At 47.7% G+C, this 15022-nt stretch overlaps 2 protein-coding genes across 4 annotated transcripts; one reads left to right on the forward strand and one right to left on the reverse strand.

Moving 5' to 3' along the window:
- Window positions 1-1371: 1371 nt before the first annotated feature.
- On the reverse strand, window positions 1372-14170 carry LOC123160336 (acyl-coenzyme A oxidase 3, peroxisomal). Of its 2 annotated transcripts, none has more exons than XM_044578140.1 (13): window positions 13604-14170; window positions 5979-6096; window positions 5781-5888; window positions 5520-5692; window positions 5335-5434; window positions 5087-5161; window positions 3759-3889; window positions 3086-3221; window positions 2884-3003; window positions 2642-2788; window positions 2308-2412; window positions 2128-2229; window positions 1372-2025 (listed from the first exon to the last, which is right to left on the reverse strand). In XM_044578140.1, exons 1-13 carry the CDS (start codon window positions 14086-14088, stop codon window positions 1777-1779), a joined length of 2049 nt encoding a protein of 682 aa, XP_044434075.1. In that variant the 5' UTR covers window positions 14089-14170; the 3' UTR covers window positions 1372-1776. The 2 variants fall into 2 exon arrangements, with proteins under 2 accessions (XP_044434075.1, XP_044434076.1); XM_044578141.1 differs by lacking the exon at window positions 13604-14170 and adding an exon at window positions 6707-7396.
- Window positions 7468-13436, forward strand: LOC123160335 (uncharacterized). 2 transcript variants are annotated; one of them, XM_044578139.1, is made up of 2 exons: window positions 7468-9622; window positions 13195-13436. In XM_044578139.1, exons 1-2 carry the CDS (start codon window positions 7654-7656, stop codon window positions 13227-13229), a joined length of 2004 nt encoding a protein of 667 aa, XP_044434074.1. In that variant the 5' UTR covers window positions 7468-7653; the 3' UTR covers window positions 13230-13436. The 2 variants fall into 2 exon arrangements, with proteins under 2 accessions (XP_044434074.1, XP_044434073.1); XM_044578138.1 differs by lacking the exon at window positions 13195-13436 and adding an exon at window positions 9757-9919.
- Window positions 14171-15022: the final 852 nt, after the last annotated feature.

Raw genomic sequence — 15022 nt, forward strand, 5'->3', positions numbered from 1 at the left:
CTGTTCATTGCGGGCCAGATTCACCACGGGCCTTTAATGGGCCAAGAGTTACAAATGGTCTCGTATGGGCTGAAAGACATCATGGGCCATAGATGAGCTGGAAGTTACAACGGGCTGGAATCATATTGGACGGTCTAGATGAAGCTACTGGGCTTAATTCCGGTAGGCCGTAACGGGACGTGTGTTAGCGGACCGTAAATGGGCTATATACGAACAGGCCGTTAACAGGCTTTCTGTGGGCTGGCCCGTTACCGTTTGACCAAGTCAAATGGGCCGGCCTTTTCACTGGAATGGACCTCTGTTGGGCCATGCCACGTGTCGACGTATCATTGGCACCTCCTGTCCAATGAATGGATGACATCTGTCCAAACGATGAGCCAACACGTGTTTCCTCCGGCCAATGAGAATTTTACACGTGGAAAATCCTCATTGGTCCAGGCTGTTAGTGGGTTATCGGATCCAAAACCGGACCCGATAGCTTAACGGCGTCCCGTTACGGTGGATGCTACGTGTCGGTCACCCTTGACAAAAGCACTTCTATGAGCGCAATTTATCGTCATGGAAGTGGACACTTCCGCGATGATAATTTTGATAATGTCATGGAACACTTCTACGACAGCACAGGTATGACTATCTTGATTCTGTCATAAAATTGTCATGGATGTACATGCATGACAGAAAACGTGACCTACTGTTACAAACACGTATCATCACGGAAGTGTATTTTTTTTGTAGTGCAGGTTCTCGGTAGCCGCGGCCGCACTGCGCACGCACCCTTCCACCGCCCGAAGCCCGACTCCGATGATGGATCCAGCGACGATGACGGAGGAGGAGCCACCGGCCAGCCCGGCATGGCCTATCCGTCAAGTATAGTGTAGTTTAGGGTTTTTATTTTATGGTTTTTAGTTCACCGGACAAAATATCTTCCGGTTTTACGTAAAATTATCCAGTTTACATGAACTTCTTTTGGTTTATATCAAAATCTGCCCGGTTGCAGGAATTTTGTCTTGTTCAAATAGTAAATAGTTGTTGAATTGTATGCGGCAACGTTGGATGGCGGCCTCCGGCATTAGTGTCCCCGGAAAGATGCGGGAGGAAATTTACGGGTTGGCGTTGGAGATGTCCTTAAAGAACTTTTTGTTGGTTTGTAGAATTGGAAACCATATGAATTTTTCATACGATTTACGTACTTCGCATGGAATTCTATAGGAAAATTTCCATCAACGAATAGTACAAAATCTTCTTTCTTTATTTCAATTATAACCATATATGTCATCCACATAGTCTTTTGGAACATTCTGGCGCTTTTTCTCTAGCACAACCAAACAACACATACTGTACATTCACTCGGTTCCTGTAGAATTCGGCATGTCATGAAATCCAATCCAACAGATATTGCACTGGCTCTGGCTTATTGCTTTGTGTACGGTTCAACAACATATTGTCAAAAAAGAAAGAATTTACAGCAAACAACATTGTGTCCACTATTTACGCTGTGAGCCCCTGTTGGGCCATATCAGCTTATTCAGTTTTATTTGCGTAATTTAGAGAAGACAATACATGAACTGATGCATACATCAAATTCCCTATTTTCTGCGCAGATCAGCATCTTCGACTGTACACTTCAACAACTATTATTGTAAACTGTGTAAACAACATGAAGCAGCAAATGCATTATGAATCTGTCTTTGTTTTGTAATCTGTATTTGGCTGCCCCATCTGTAATAGTTTCACATTTACGGGGCTACGTCCTCATTGGTGGCTGAAGGTGTATGGTCATTCTCTCCCGGAAGATCGAGCATTTGCTTCGATCCAGTCGAAAGCAAGTGGACTGAGGAAGGCATCAGGGATTCCGAAAGAACCAACAATAGCAAGCGCATGGGGCCTGAGTTCACTGCACAGTATCATGACTTCTTTCCTCACGGTGGTTACATTGTTCCGCGACAAATAACCATATCTCAGAAAAGATGCAGATTCATCTATGCACACCATAACATACATAGACCTCAGTAACCCCAATACATCCTGCGAATGACAAATTCAAGGTATGATGAGGATTACCTTTACAAGAAAGAAAAGTCACACATCATTTTGATGATTCCAGTCATCGGTGGGAAGTGAATATACCTTTAAAGACCCAGCAGGAGCATTCATCTCGTCCTCCAAAAATATTTGCAAAATTGTGCGCTCAGTAAATGCTCTAGCTAAGTCTTCAGCAATTTGGTAGCTCTGGGCAAATGTCATTCGCGTTAATCTTAATGGAAATTTAGATCAGCAAGAAAATGTGCAGTAGAAAGTAAAATTTACCAGCATCAGAGCCTTTTCTCTGCTTTCCCCTTGTGCCAGATGGCGAGCTACCTCCTCTGCGAACTGTTTCAGTAAATCCCGCTCCCTCAAGCAGAACAAATCCATCTAGCCATATGCACATAGCCAACATAAAGACAGGATTTATCCCATGACAATGATAATAATAAAAGGGCAGCCCGGTGCACGTAGCTCCCGCTTGCGCAGGGTCCGGGGAAGGGTCTGACCACTTTGGGTCTTTTGTACGTAGCCTTTCCTTACATTTCTGCAAGAGGCTGTTTCCAGGACTCCAGACAGAGAAATCTTATCGCTAATGAACTGCAGTAAAATTCTTTACCTGGAACTTGGAGCTCCTTAATATGTCACTTGTCAGACTATGGGGAATAACAGGGCAAGGACCATTCAGATGTTCCAATCCCAATCCCTTGAATGACTTCTTCTTCCTTTGCGTCGTTAAAAATTCAGCGTATAGGGCTTTGCTTACCTGCGTCAATAAGATTAAATTAGGTACAATGAAGACAAGTTTGAAGCATCTTCCAGACACATGCATGGACAATGAACAACAATAAATGAAATAACCTGCTGGAGTAGAACATTATTGTCACCCTCAAATGTAGACTGAACATCAAATTCGGCTTTGAAAATTCCAACGCGATTCTCGGTCTTTAAACCTTGGCCACCACAGGCCTCACGACACTCCTAACGGAAGAGAAGGAAAATCCAGTGAAAACCACTGATCCAAATATAGAAAGAAAAATGCTGATAACCCTTTTAACAATACCTGAAGCGTGGTCATATTCTGCCAGGTTAATGTAGCCTTCAGAGCACTAGAGTAAACATGTATCGCTTTACTAATTTCAGGTGTTCTTTTCACATACATATTTTTCATAAAATTACTAGCACTGCTCATCATACATCTGCATAATAATAATAAAAGTATTTAGCATATGATGGTCTGTGCTAAGTAGCAGTGAAAACATTGGCAAAAAAGGAAGGTTTGCATTAGAGAGTCCAATTAGGGATGCAAATTACTGAGGACTAGGGTACCCTCCAACCCTCTTTAGTTCAATCAAATGAACTAAAAGTTCCAAAAACTGATGTGATTTTGGAAATTTAGTTCATTTGGTTCAACTAAAGAGGATTGGAAGGTACCCTACAGGTTACACATTTGCATCCCTAAGTCCAATTACATGGTGTGGAATATTTTTGCATCAAAATGCTCATAGATCCTATAGTTTCATCACTATGATTACAGATTTGGCATTTCATAACTAGAACACTAAAATATAATCCATTGCCACATAGAATAGAGCAGTAACATTAAACGATTAGCAAGACATAAAAATAGGCGAGCTGGCGCAACAAATTCGATATGCAAGAACTACCCTTTTGTGAGAAATGATCAGATTGATTTGACTGAAAGTACTATAAACTAAGAAGAGCTAGTAGCATACACTTTTGCAAGCAAAGGTAGGAGGCGCCTCTGGTGACTGGGATAATCAAGTAACAGCATTTCAGGACCATCTGGTGTAATTGAAAAGGCCCTCCTTGACAAAGCATATCTCACAGCAATTGCTAGGCCTACCTGTAAGCATGGGAAAGAAAGAGTGCATAACCACAGTTAAAATAATATGCAGGCATGGAAAATTGATCGAAAGCTAATTCCTCTGGGTGACTAGTACTGACTACTTGCTTATTGCTGGTACTATCTGGTCTGTACTAGGCCAAATGTATTCCTCAAAACAAAAAATGTCATGATGTTCCATTGTTGGCTGGTAAAAAGCTGAAAACAGCTGGTTCTCAGGCTGCAAGTGGATGCGGGCTGTCCGCGATGCCCACATAAAAGCCCACATAATTAGCGTTCGTGGACACCCACGGTTAGGCCAGCCAGTAAGTGGGTTATGTGGGTTATCCCGCGGACGCCGCATCAAACCCACATCTCTGCGATGATGCAGAAGAGATTAGGGCGGAGCCGCCGTGGCCGCGGCACCATCGCCCACTTCCGTCATGGACACCACAACATCGTTGTCTACCAAGCGCCTTACGTACGCCGCAGGCAGGCGGGCTCGATACGTTGTCGTTCTCCTGTCCAGTTCTTGCCATTAGTGAGCCCCTGTTGGTTACGCCACCATCGACCAAGCAGACCGAGCAGCAGTAGCAGCTGTTCCTGCCAAAATCGCAGCTGGACGCACGCCGCCTACTCCTCCCCATGTCCTCGACGTCATTGTGGCCTAGTCGTACATCCCTTGATCCAGTATGTTTGTAGCCTCTGGACACGCCCTGTACTCTGTACTGCAGCTAGCTTGCAATTGCTGTGTTTGTCGCTGCGGAGTATGTGGGCTTGTGGCAACCCGCATAATCCCACTTAAATTAAGTGGGCAGCCCATTTAGTCCCACTAAATTATGTGGGTAGATGTGGCAGGATGTGGGACGCCCGCAGGTCGTCCCACCTGCAGCCTGAGCTGGTTCCATCAACACACCGTCAATGTTCACATTTCAACCAAACTTATCTGGGTGATGAAAAGTTCAGACTCATAACCTGTCCCTGTCCATATAGATGATATTCGCCTTCATTTGAGCTACACAGACCAGCGCTAGACAGACCAGCAGACTACCTTTACCAACTTCCACTGGTTTAACCTAACGAGTCCAATTTCAATCATCCTATTTCTGCAAGCTTATGGAGTTAAATACATCTATATTCTATACCTATGGAACTCATGAAGAAAAGTATGGAATAACTTCCATGTATTTACTGAAAAGGAAAGGCCACCGAACATACCTTTGAAATATAAACCGCGTTAACTGCAATATTTACCCGGCCAAGAGTAAGAGGGGACAAAAATGCTGCAAACCTCTGCAAATAAGAAACTTTGTTAATTTGGAAGTAAGAATAAAACGAACGTAGCAAACTGTGAAGCTCTTTTGACAGCTCTCCCCTTTTCTAACTGTGTGTGTGTGTGTGTGTGTGTGTGTGTGTGTGTGTGTGTGAGAGAGAGAGAGAGAGAGAGAGAGGGTGGGGTCCGGTACCTGATCTGGGTTATCTATCATGCTAACATATTTCCCATCTGGCAAAACATCAGCAACCAGATTCAGCAAATTCTCTCGAGGAACACGTATATTGTTAAACCTGAAAGGACAGTCAAACTTGTTGACATACAATGAATGCCATACGGATACAGTAGACCAAAGGATCTACAAATACAATGACTCACCAAATCCGACCATTATCAACACCATTTAGTCCAATCTTATGGCCACAGTCAGCTATATGGATATTAGGCAACACATTTTCATCTTGATCCCTGATCTGAGCTATGAAAGCGTGGACTCCTTCATTTCTTCCATTTATATGGAGCTGAGCAAAGACTATTGTATGTGTAGCATGCTGCAAAAGGACATAAACACTTATAGTAGCTTATAAAGACATGTGAAGCCTATATGTACACAAGAAGGTAAGTGAGATTTCATCTCACATTAGCAGCTCCACCAATCCAGTACTTCTGAGCTGACTCGCAGGGAGTATTTATCACAAACTCTCCTGTTTTGGAATCATAAGTTGCTACTGTCTCAATTCCTCGTACCTTCAAGTTCGTCAATAGAAGAGAAGGAAAGCTTCATCAGTACAACTAACATAGGTTACACAATCAAGAAAAGACATTGTCACCACTTACATTGCTCCCATGACCCAATTCTGTCATTGCAAAACAACCTTTGATAACATAGTTTTCTGTGTCCAACAACCATTTGTCGTGATGGCGCTTCGTTCCAAGAAACTTGACAGCGCCTCCCCTTAAATGCACACATAAAAAAAAGGTGAACATCAGAAGATTCTCAATGAAAGGTGGAACCTGTTTCATCCAGAACATCCCTGAAATCACAAGAAAATCTTAGAAATTATCATTCTAGTTTTCTGGACAAGTTTGCTGATCAAGAATCCTAATTCTCGCTATTTGGAATGGATCCAATTCTATTGAGTCTGACTCATAGTGATCATTTCTCTTTAGCAAAGAATGACCTTGGTTATCAAAGGATTGAACAACCGGGATCCATTTACTTATGATACCTAGTTGGCATTGATAACAAGGATCTAATGAATTATGAGTTTAATAGATCCTCTTTAGCAGAAAGACGTATATTCCTTGCTCATTATCAGACAATCACTTATTCCCAAACCTCGTGTGGGACTAATCGTTTTCATTTACCATCTCATGGAAAACCCTTTTCGTTCCGCTTAGCTCTATCGGGTATTTTAGTGATAGGTTCTGTAGGAACTGGATGATCCTATTTGGCCAAATACCTAACGAAAAATTATGATTTTCCTTTCATTACGGTACGAGGGCTTCTTATTCCACAAGAACGAAAGCACCTTTTCATTCTTTCATATACTAGGGGTTTTTACTTGGAAAAGACAATGTTCCATACTAAAGGATTCGGGTCCATAACCACGAGTTCCAGTGCACTAGATCTTGTAGCACATACTAGCATACAACCCTCCAAAATTGATAACCAAAAGCATATCCCTAGACCATCATAAAAGAGGACAATAATAAAAAAGAAAGCACTAAACTTTGAACCAAAATAGGTGTGATCTTCAATTTTCATCACTATTTCTGACACCATGTTCACCTTAAGTTGTGCGCTAAATATCCTAGATTCAAAACTATTCAAAGATATCCAAAAAGTAGAACAGAACGAAAAATCCAAATTTTGGCACAATTTACAACCGTCGGGCAGGCACAAATTTTTAGAATGCTAAGTGACAAGCTTCCAGATTCCAGTAGCCAATGCCAGCATCATTTCCCAGTGGTGCAAATCCAATAATCAAAATTGGAAATAAGAAGCAATTCCACATTGGTAGCAAATGGTTATCCAGAGGAAATAGTAACAAAAAGGAAAAGGCCTATACTCCTTTATCTTAAAAGAACAAACTAACGTGGTAAGCTACTTAGCCAGCTTTCATAATTAAGTGCCGCCACAGCGTCACTGTATCTGTATGGATAGGAGTAACTCTTATTGTGAAAAGAGCTACAGTATACACATTAGAAGTTGCCAGTCCAGCAAAACAGGAAGACAAATTAAATGCATAGAAAAGAAACCATATTGAGAAGCCGGACAGCTGAAATAACCGGATGGTGCCGGTCCAGTCGACTGTCAGCCCACTGGTCATGGAGGCCCAGCCCATCCGGAGCGCATATAAATTCCTGTGGCTGTGTAAAGGTTCGCTGGATCCCTGGCTAGGTTTTCCAGCCACCAAATCGGAAGTGCGGCGGCTAGGTCGCGGTGCGCAATCGTCTTCTCCGCCCTCCTCCCCCTCCTTCGCTGTGTTCCTTTGCGGAGGTGGTCGCCATGTGTTCACACGAAGACCGGCGCACAACCAAGCGGCCTCTGGACCCGCTGGATCCGGAGGCGGAGCGCCGCAGTGAGCAAGATCTGCGCGAGCAGGCGCAACGCGAGCAGGCGCAACGCGAGCGGCCGCTGGCTCGCAAGGGGGATTTGGATCCTCCTCCGCCGTCGTGGAACAAGCAACAGGATAGAAAGAAGGAGGAGCGAAGGCATCGGACTCAAGATCTGCAGCGCAAGGATAAGCAGCACCAGTTTTGCAGCAACCGGGTTGGAGATCCTTTCGCCAAGAAACCAAAGCATAAGCCGTCCGGGTCGCTGGCTCTGCCAGCCCAGGCGCCGCTGGCGCTGTCTTCCTCCTTGCAAGGCATGGCCTTGGCGCCCATCCTGGTCGAGGAAGCGGACCGGCCAGAGTGCTTCAAGTGCGGCCGCATTGGGCACTTCCGGTCGCAACACCAGTTCAAGCCGCTCTGTGTGTTGTGCAAGGAAGATGGGCATGCTTCTGCTTACTACCCCTCCCGTGGCAAATCACTGATGCTTCAAACTATGGGCCATGCAATCCCAGGGGAGGGCTTTTTCTGCTTGCAGTTCGAGGAAGAAGATGATGAAGACAGTGGGGTGCTTGGGGGCAATGCGGCCATCATTTCGGCAGATCCAGGCACCCTCTCTCAGCAGATTCTGGAAGATGAGCTCAGGAACCTTGTCGAGGGGGCTTGGGACTGGCAGGTTGTGCAAATCTCAGAGGCGGAGTTCACGGTAGTCTTCCCATCCCTGGACATGTTATGGATGGCCACCCGCAGTGGGAAGTTGTTCCTTCCCCACAACAATATCACAACAAGGATCCACGAGTTGGTTTGGGAGGAGCCCAAGGGGGAAGTGATGCCGGAGGTGTGGGTGAGGCTCTCGGGCGTGCCCAAGAAGCACCGCCGCGAGGACAGGCTGATGGCTGCCATGTCTATGATTGGCCGCCCTCTGGTGGTGGACGAGCTCTCGCTCATTCGTCCGGGGCCAGTGAGGATGAAGATCGCGTGTTGTGCTCCAGCCAAGCTGCGGGGCATGGTCAAGATCTGGTTCAACAACATTGGATACAACATCACGTTGGAGCCGGAGCTCAAGCCCATGCATAAGAGTGGAGGCCCGCCTCCTCCTAATCAGAACAATGGCAAGGGTCCTGATGGCGATGACAAAGACAAGGAAGAGAGCATGGACGACGAATCCATCGACACTGAAGCTTGGGACAAGTTGGGCGACAAGGGACAGGATGGCGGTGCTTCTAATGGGGCCAGTGCCATGGCGGTGAATTCGGTGCCTCCCCCAGCCCCATCCTCGCACCCACAGGCCACGGCTAAGGGCGGGCCAGGCAGTGCTCGCGCCTCTAACTTGCTATCGCCGCTTGTTCCTTCGGTGCCGGTGGTGCCAGAGGCTGATCCTAAGGGCATCCCAGTGTCGTGCGAGGGCTCTGGTCTCGCGGTGCAGTTCTCCCCGCTGTCCGTGAGCGTGGGTGGTAGCTCTCCCTCCAATGTGCTCGACAAGACACTGCCGCTCACACCGGCACCTACCACTGTCAACCTGCCTCCTGAAGATCGTGCAGACATTGGCTGGGCTAGCCATGCGTCGTGGGAATTCAGCAAGAGGAACTCTGGCGGCCAAGCTAATAAGAAGACAGGCCGCAAGAAGGCGTCCAGGGCGGTGCCAGTTCTGGAGGGTACGAGCGCGCCTGAAACTCCCCGTCCGGTGGTGATGGCTCTCGCCTCGCCTCATCCTGCCTCTGGGACTGGGGGAGGGGAGCGCTCCACCCCTCCCTCCGGTGACCCGCTGCGCGACAAGGTGGCGGTGGTGGCACTTATCTCCAAGGCCAAGCGTTCCAAGGCGGCTACAATAGGTCCCCGTCGTTCCAGCGTGAGGCCAAAGGGCGATCTCTCCTCTCTCGAAAGCGCAGAGCTGCTGATAGCAAAGAAGAACCTCGAGCTCACAGGTAACAAAGTTTTAAGATATTCCATTCTAGATGCTTTCTCCGATGATCACATGCTTGGGTTTTTGGATGATTGTGGGGTTGATTCTTCTTGCGCGGGCTCCTCTGAAGATCTTCTTTCTCTCATTCAATCGAAGGAGCTGGCGCAAGCTGCCTTAGCGCGGAGGCAGCTGCGGCTAAGACTGCGACGGCTGGCATGCAAGTAGGGGCTTCCGTTCCCAATTCAATGGTGCCCACTGCCCATGGAATTAGGGGTGGTGGCTAGGGTTGCTGCTCTTTCCTCTCCTAATTGTACTGGCACGGTGAGGCACATGGCCAAATCTTAGAAATCATATTATCTAGATGAGGTACCTTTTCTGGAACATCCGTGGGTTCAGCCATGTTGGTAGGAAGACGCAACTGAAAGTGTACATGCGTAATGAATCGGTTTACGTTGTTGCTCTGCAGGAGACAATTAAATCTGATTTTAGGCATCACTATTTTCTCTCCAGTGACCCTCTAGAACGCTTTGTTTGGTGCTGCACTCTGGTGGGCTGCTTCTTGGCTTTAATCATGATTGCTGCGACGTAGTTTCCGGGACAAGGTGTCTTTTTTCCTTTCTGCTCATATTAGATATCATTCTTCTCTGTGTGAATGGGTGGTGATGGTTGTGTATGGGCCGGCAGACAACCATTCTGTGGATTTCTTGGGAGAAACCCAGGCCAAGGTTGTCGCGGTTGCCGCGGCTCACCTGCCCATTGTGGTTGGCGGTGATTTTAATTTGATTCGCTCCCGTGCTAACAAAAATAACGACGACATCTATTGGCCACGTGTGTGGCGCTTTTTAACAATGCGATCGCGGCCATGGCGCTTAGGGAAGTGGCCAGATCGGGGGTATGGTAACTAACAAGCAGCTCGCTCCGGTCCGCAGCGTTCTGGACCGTGTGTTTGTGTCCTCTGAGTGGGAGATGTTGTTCCCCCTATGGAACCTTATCGCTGAAACTCGCACAGGTTCGGATCATATCCCACTTGTTCTGTCCTTTGGGGAGGACCATTTGCGGCTAGATTCTTCTTTGAGAAACAGCTTGGTTTGAAGTGGAGGGCTTCAACCAGATGTTCTTAGATAAGTGGGATGCAGCCCTTGCCGGGGTTGGGTCGCAGCGTGGCCCCCTGGACATGTGGCTTGCTGCTGCAGCTTCGTGCGTTGCTGCAAGGCTGGGGAGCCAAGCGGGGGCACGACAACAAGCTGCTCAGGGCTAACCTGGTCTCGGAACTGGTTGCCCTGGATGTACAGGCTGATCAGAGACAGTTTTCTGAGGCTGAATGGGCGCGCCGATACGCCATCAAAAATTTAGTGTTGTCCATTGTTCGCTCTGAGGAGCAGTACTGGCATCGTAGGGGTGGGATGAAGTGGGCTCTTAAGGGCGATGCAAACACTGGCTATTTTCATGCCTACGCTAATGGTTGTCGTCGCAAGTGTGCGATCCTGCGCTTGCAATTGGAGCAAGGGCTCCTCCTTAGCCAGGGAGATATTGCTAAACACATTTACGATTCCTACATCCAGCTTATGGGTTCCGAGGAGCCTAAGTTGGCAGGCTTGCGTCACGATTTGTGGGATCAGACACAATGTGTTTCCTCGCAGGAGAATGAGGAGCTACCCCTCTCTTTTTTCCCAAAGAAATCGATGATGCGCTCTGTGCAATGAAGTAGGACACTGCTCGGGGCCCTGATGGTTGGCCTGTTCCGATGTTCTGTAGGTTCTGGCCTGCTCTGAAGGGCATCTTTTTTTTTTTCCATTTTCAACGTGTTTGCGTTAGGAACCGTAGATATCCCGCGCCTCAACTTTATTATTCTCTCGCCAATCCCGAAAGTGCAAGGTGTAGACAGTATCCATCAGTTTAGGCCGATTGCTCCCATCAACGGCGTTTTTAAACTGTGTGTCAAAGCCTGTGCTTCCCGTATAGCCCCGATAGCACATAGGGTTATTCATAGATGCCAGTCTGCATTTATCAAGGGCCGTTTCATCCTGGAGGGCCCCGTTGCGCTGTCTTGCAGCTGGTCTTTGGGGGGGGGGGGGGGGGGGGGGGTCAATGGGGAAACTGGGCACTTCTTCCGGAACAAGAGGGGCTTGCGACAAGGCAATCCCCTATCGCTGCTTCTCTGTAGTTTTGTTGTGGATGCTCTTTCTGCTATGTTTGACATGGCCAAACTAGCAACTGCAATATGCAGACGACACGATGTTGCTTTTCGAGCCGGATCAGCATACCATCACAACTGTTAAGTTGCTGCTGCTTTGTTTCGAGTTGATGGCCAGTGCGAGGTGGTGTCCATGGGGTTGGACATCGCTGAGGGTAGGAGGGTTGCAGACCTTCTCAATTGCAAGCTAGGCAATTTTCCCATTTCTTACCCGAGTCTCCCAATCTCCACCAAAAACATTTCCATAGAGGAATGGGAACCTATTTATGTCTTCTGGGTCTAGGCTGATCCTTACCAATTCTAGCTTGTCTTTGCTGCCCATGTTTACCATGGGTATGTTCCTCCTAGCTGATGGGGTTCATGCTAGGCTGGACTCGCCTCGTTCCAGGTTCTTTTGGGAAGGGGCTGGTTCCAAGCGTAAGTATCACATGGTCAAGTGATCAGCAATATGCCGCCCCAAGAACCAGGGAGGGCTAGGGGTGATAAACTCCAAACTCATGAACGTAGCTCTCCTCTCCAAGTGGATCTGGAAACTTTCCCAAAATGCTTTGGGGCTTTGGCCGGATCTTCTTAAAGCCAAAAAAATTCCCAACAGATTCTTTTTCGAGTCTGCTGCCCGCGGCTCGCCGTTCTGGAACGGGATCTAAGTGGCTTTTGCCTTGGGGGCTAAGTTTGATGTTAACAACGGCGGTCAATTCGCTTTTGGTTCGACTCGTGGGTGGATATTCAGCCGCTTTTGATGGAGCTCCAGGCCCTGTTTTCGCTCGAGGTTGAGCCAAACATTTTGGTGGCAGAGGCCTTGAGTTCCTCACCACCGGCCATTGCCTTTCGCCATGAGCACTCCCCCATCGAGCGTGGCAGCTGGGCTTGCCATGCACTAACGTGGGTTCGATTAGTTTGAATAATAATCCTGACCAGGTGTAGTGGCACCTCTCTTCTTCGGGGCAGTTTTTGGTTTAGTCATTGTACGCCAAACTTACCAAGGGCCCTGTTTTGAATGTAGCCAGAGAGCTTTGGAAAGCCAGAATTCCCCTTAAAGTCGAGATCTTCTTATGGCAAATGTTCCGCAATCGCCTCCCAACCCCGGTCAACATTGCCAAGCGCAATGGACTTTCCGAGGGCCAATGTGTGTTCGGTACAGGAGGATGGCAACCACACATTCTTTCGCTGTTATTTAGCTAAATTTGCTTGGATTGCTGTTAGGGAGGCCGTGGGGGTTAGCTGGAACCCTGCTTCTTGTGCCGATTCGCTTACTTGCTTATCTTATGTGCATGATTCTTCTAAACTTGTGATGTGGAGCTGTGTTGGGGCATTGCTATATCCATAACAAGATAACGATCGCGGGGGTGTTTCCGTCGTACCCAGCTGACTGAATCTTTAAATGCATCCTGTTTTTGCAGGAATGGGCTCCGCTGGGGAGGCGTCAAGACGCTGATGCCTGCAGGCGGCAATGGCTAAGCTCCGTTGTACCGGTACCGGCGCGTTGTGCCTTTTGGTGTCCCGAGCCTGCGTGCTCTGTTCGGGCTGATGGCCCTGTAAGCTGACTATTTATATCTGGTTGTGTGAACCTTTTTGTATGACTATTTCTACCTGGTTGTGTGAAACTTTTCGTGTGACTATTTCTATCTGGTTGTGTGAACCTTTTCGTACCGTCTGTTTTATGTACTCTGCCTGCTGTGTGGGCTTCGTTCTACATACTGTATTTTGCAAATCAATCCCAATGTGTCTTAAATGTGTTGATTTGAAATATTTTGCATGAAAAAATACATGAAGTTTGATGGCGAGGGGAAGTGGCAATGAAGTAGGTACCAGAGGAAGAAATGGACGCCGACCTTGATGGCGAGGGAGTGGTCGTAGACGCCGAGGCACTCGAGCAGCGCGAGCTTGCGAAGCTCGGCGTCGGGCCCTGGCTCCGTGAGCCAGCCACGGAACACACCCCGGCGCGTGAGGTACCCGATCCGGCGCATGGTGGCCTCCCTCTGCCCTTCCTTCCCCTCGTTGTAGTCCGGCGACACGAACACCTTGCCGCCGGCACGGCGGGGGCAGAAGAGCGGGCTCTCCTCCATCGCGCCGTACGCCCAGTCGCGCTCCCGCAGGTGGTGCCCGTCGAGGAGCGCACGAAGCTCCATCGGCGCGAACGCCGGCGGGGCCTCGGACGATTCCGGGGGCGCGTAGCTCAGGCACGGGGAAAACTGCAGCCCCGCCACGGCGGCGGCGGCACCGGAGGGGAGGCCAGCGAGGTGGCGGGCGATCGCCGCCGCGCGGCGGGCAGCGGCGGTGGGAGAAGCGTCCATCAGCGGCACGCGTCTGGAATTGGTTGGCAAGTCAACGTGGATTGGTGGGTTGGGACTTGGGAGACGGAGGGAGGGAGGGGAGGGGAGAGGGGCAGATGAGAACAGAGGGGGAAGCTTGCGAGATGTTCCAAGCTCCAGGCCAAACGGATTTTTTCAACAGAAATGCCACCCACGGCAGCGAACGGAATTTTTCTGACGTACGGCCGCGACGATTTATTTTCTTGACGTACGGACGCAACGGATTTAAGTATTCTTTTTGAGACGGCCCTAACAGAATTGGTACTTCCTTCTATCCATATTACTTTTGATAGCAAAAGAGCCCGTGCGTTGCAACGGGAGAAAAGAATAACACGCGTTTTTAATTTATAAAAATATTGTATAATCTGAGTATTTGTAGCTAATACTCAAACAAAGATTGTCTTTGCCTACAAAAGCGCAAGTTCAAAATTTTACATGTCTTCTATTTAAACACGGCTTGCATGTAGATTTAATACGTACAAAGAAACGGGCAAGTGATCTTCAATTTCGTCTCCAGTCCTGATTTTGCTGAGATGTTCATCCACAATCCGGATCATTACCGATATGAAAGAAAGACGGATAATGCACTGTTGATTAAGATTGCACCCTAGATAATATTTTTTTAAATGGTTAATAGATAAAATAACGTCACATTCAGATTGTATATATTTTTCTAGTCAAATTCCATATATAACATGTTTTTAGAAGATATGAGTATTTTAGAAAACATTTGATATGTACTATGGGTTTAATGTAAGAAACATTAGGGGATTTTTTATAAAATAGCATGACGGACTAAGAATACCTATTTATTTTATTAATAGGTATAGATGAAACAAAAGTATGTAGCACCGAAATACAGCTAGATACATCCATATTTGCATGCGACGCTAACCACCAGAAAGACAACACGTGT

The sequence above is a fragment of the Triticum aestivum genome, chromosome 7B, assembly GCF_018294505.1.
Source record: "Triticum aestivum cultivar Chinese Spring chromosome 7B, IWGSC CS RefSeq v2.1, whole genome shotgun sequence".
In the NCBI taxonomy this organism is placed as follows: domain Eukaryota; kingdom Viridiplantae; phylum Streptophyta; class Magnoliopsida; order Poales; family Poaceae; genus Triticum; species Triticum aestivum.

Bases quoted from the DNA above. Each gene is read 5' to 3' on its own strand.
- LOC123160335 (XM_044578138.1), top strand. From the start codon at position 7,654: ATGTGTTCACACGAAGACCGGCGCACAACCAAGCGGCCTCTGGACCCG. The intron at 9,623-9,756 runs GTAACAAAGTTT...ATTCAATCGAAG, and splicing joins GAAGAACCTCGAGCTCACAG to GAGCTGGCGCAAGCTGCCTT.
- LOC123160336 (XM_044578140.1), bottom strand. From the start codon at position 14,088: ATGGACGCTTCTCCCACCGCCGCTGCCCGCCGCGCGGCGGCGATCGCC. The intron at 5,435-5,519 runs GTGAGTCATTGT...CTGTCCTTTCAG, and splicing joins GTTGATAATGGTCGGATTTG to GTTTAACAATATACGTGTTC. The intron at 3,222-3,758 runs GTATGCTACTAG...ATTATTATGCAG, and splicing joins CTACCTTTGCTTGCAAAAGT to ATGTATGATGAGCAGTGCTA.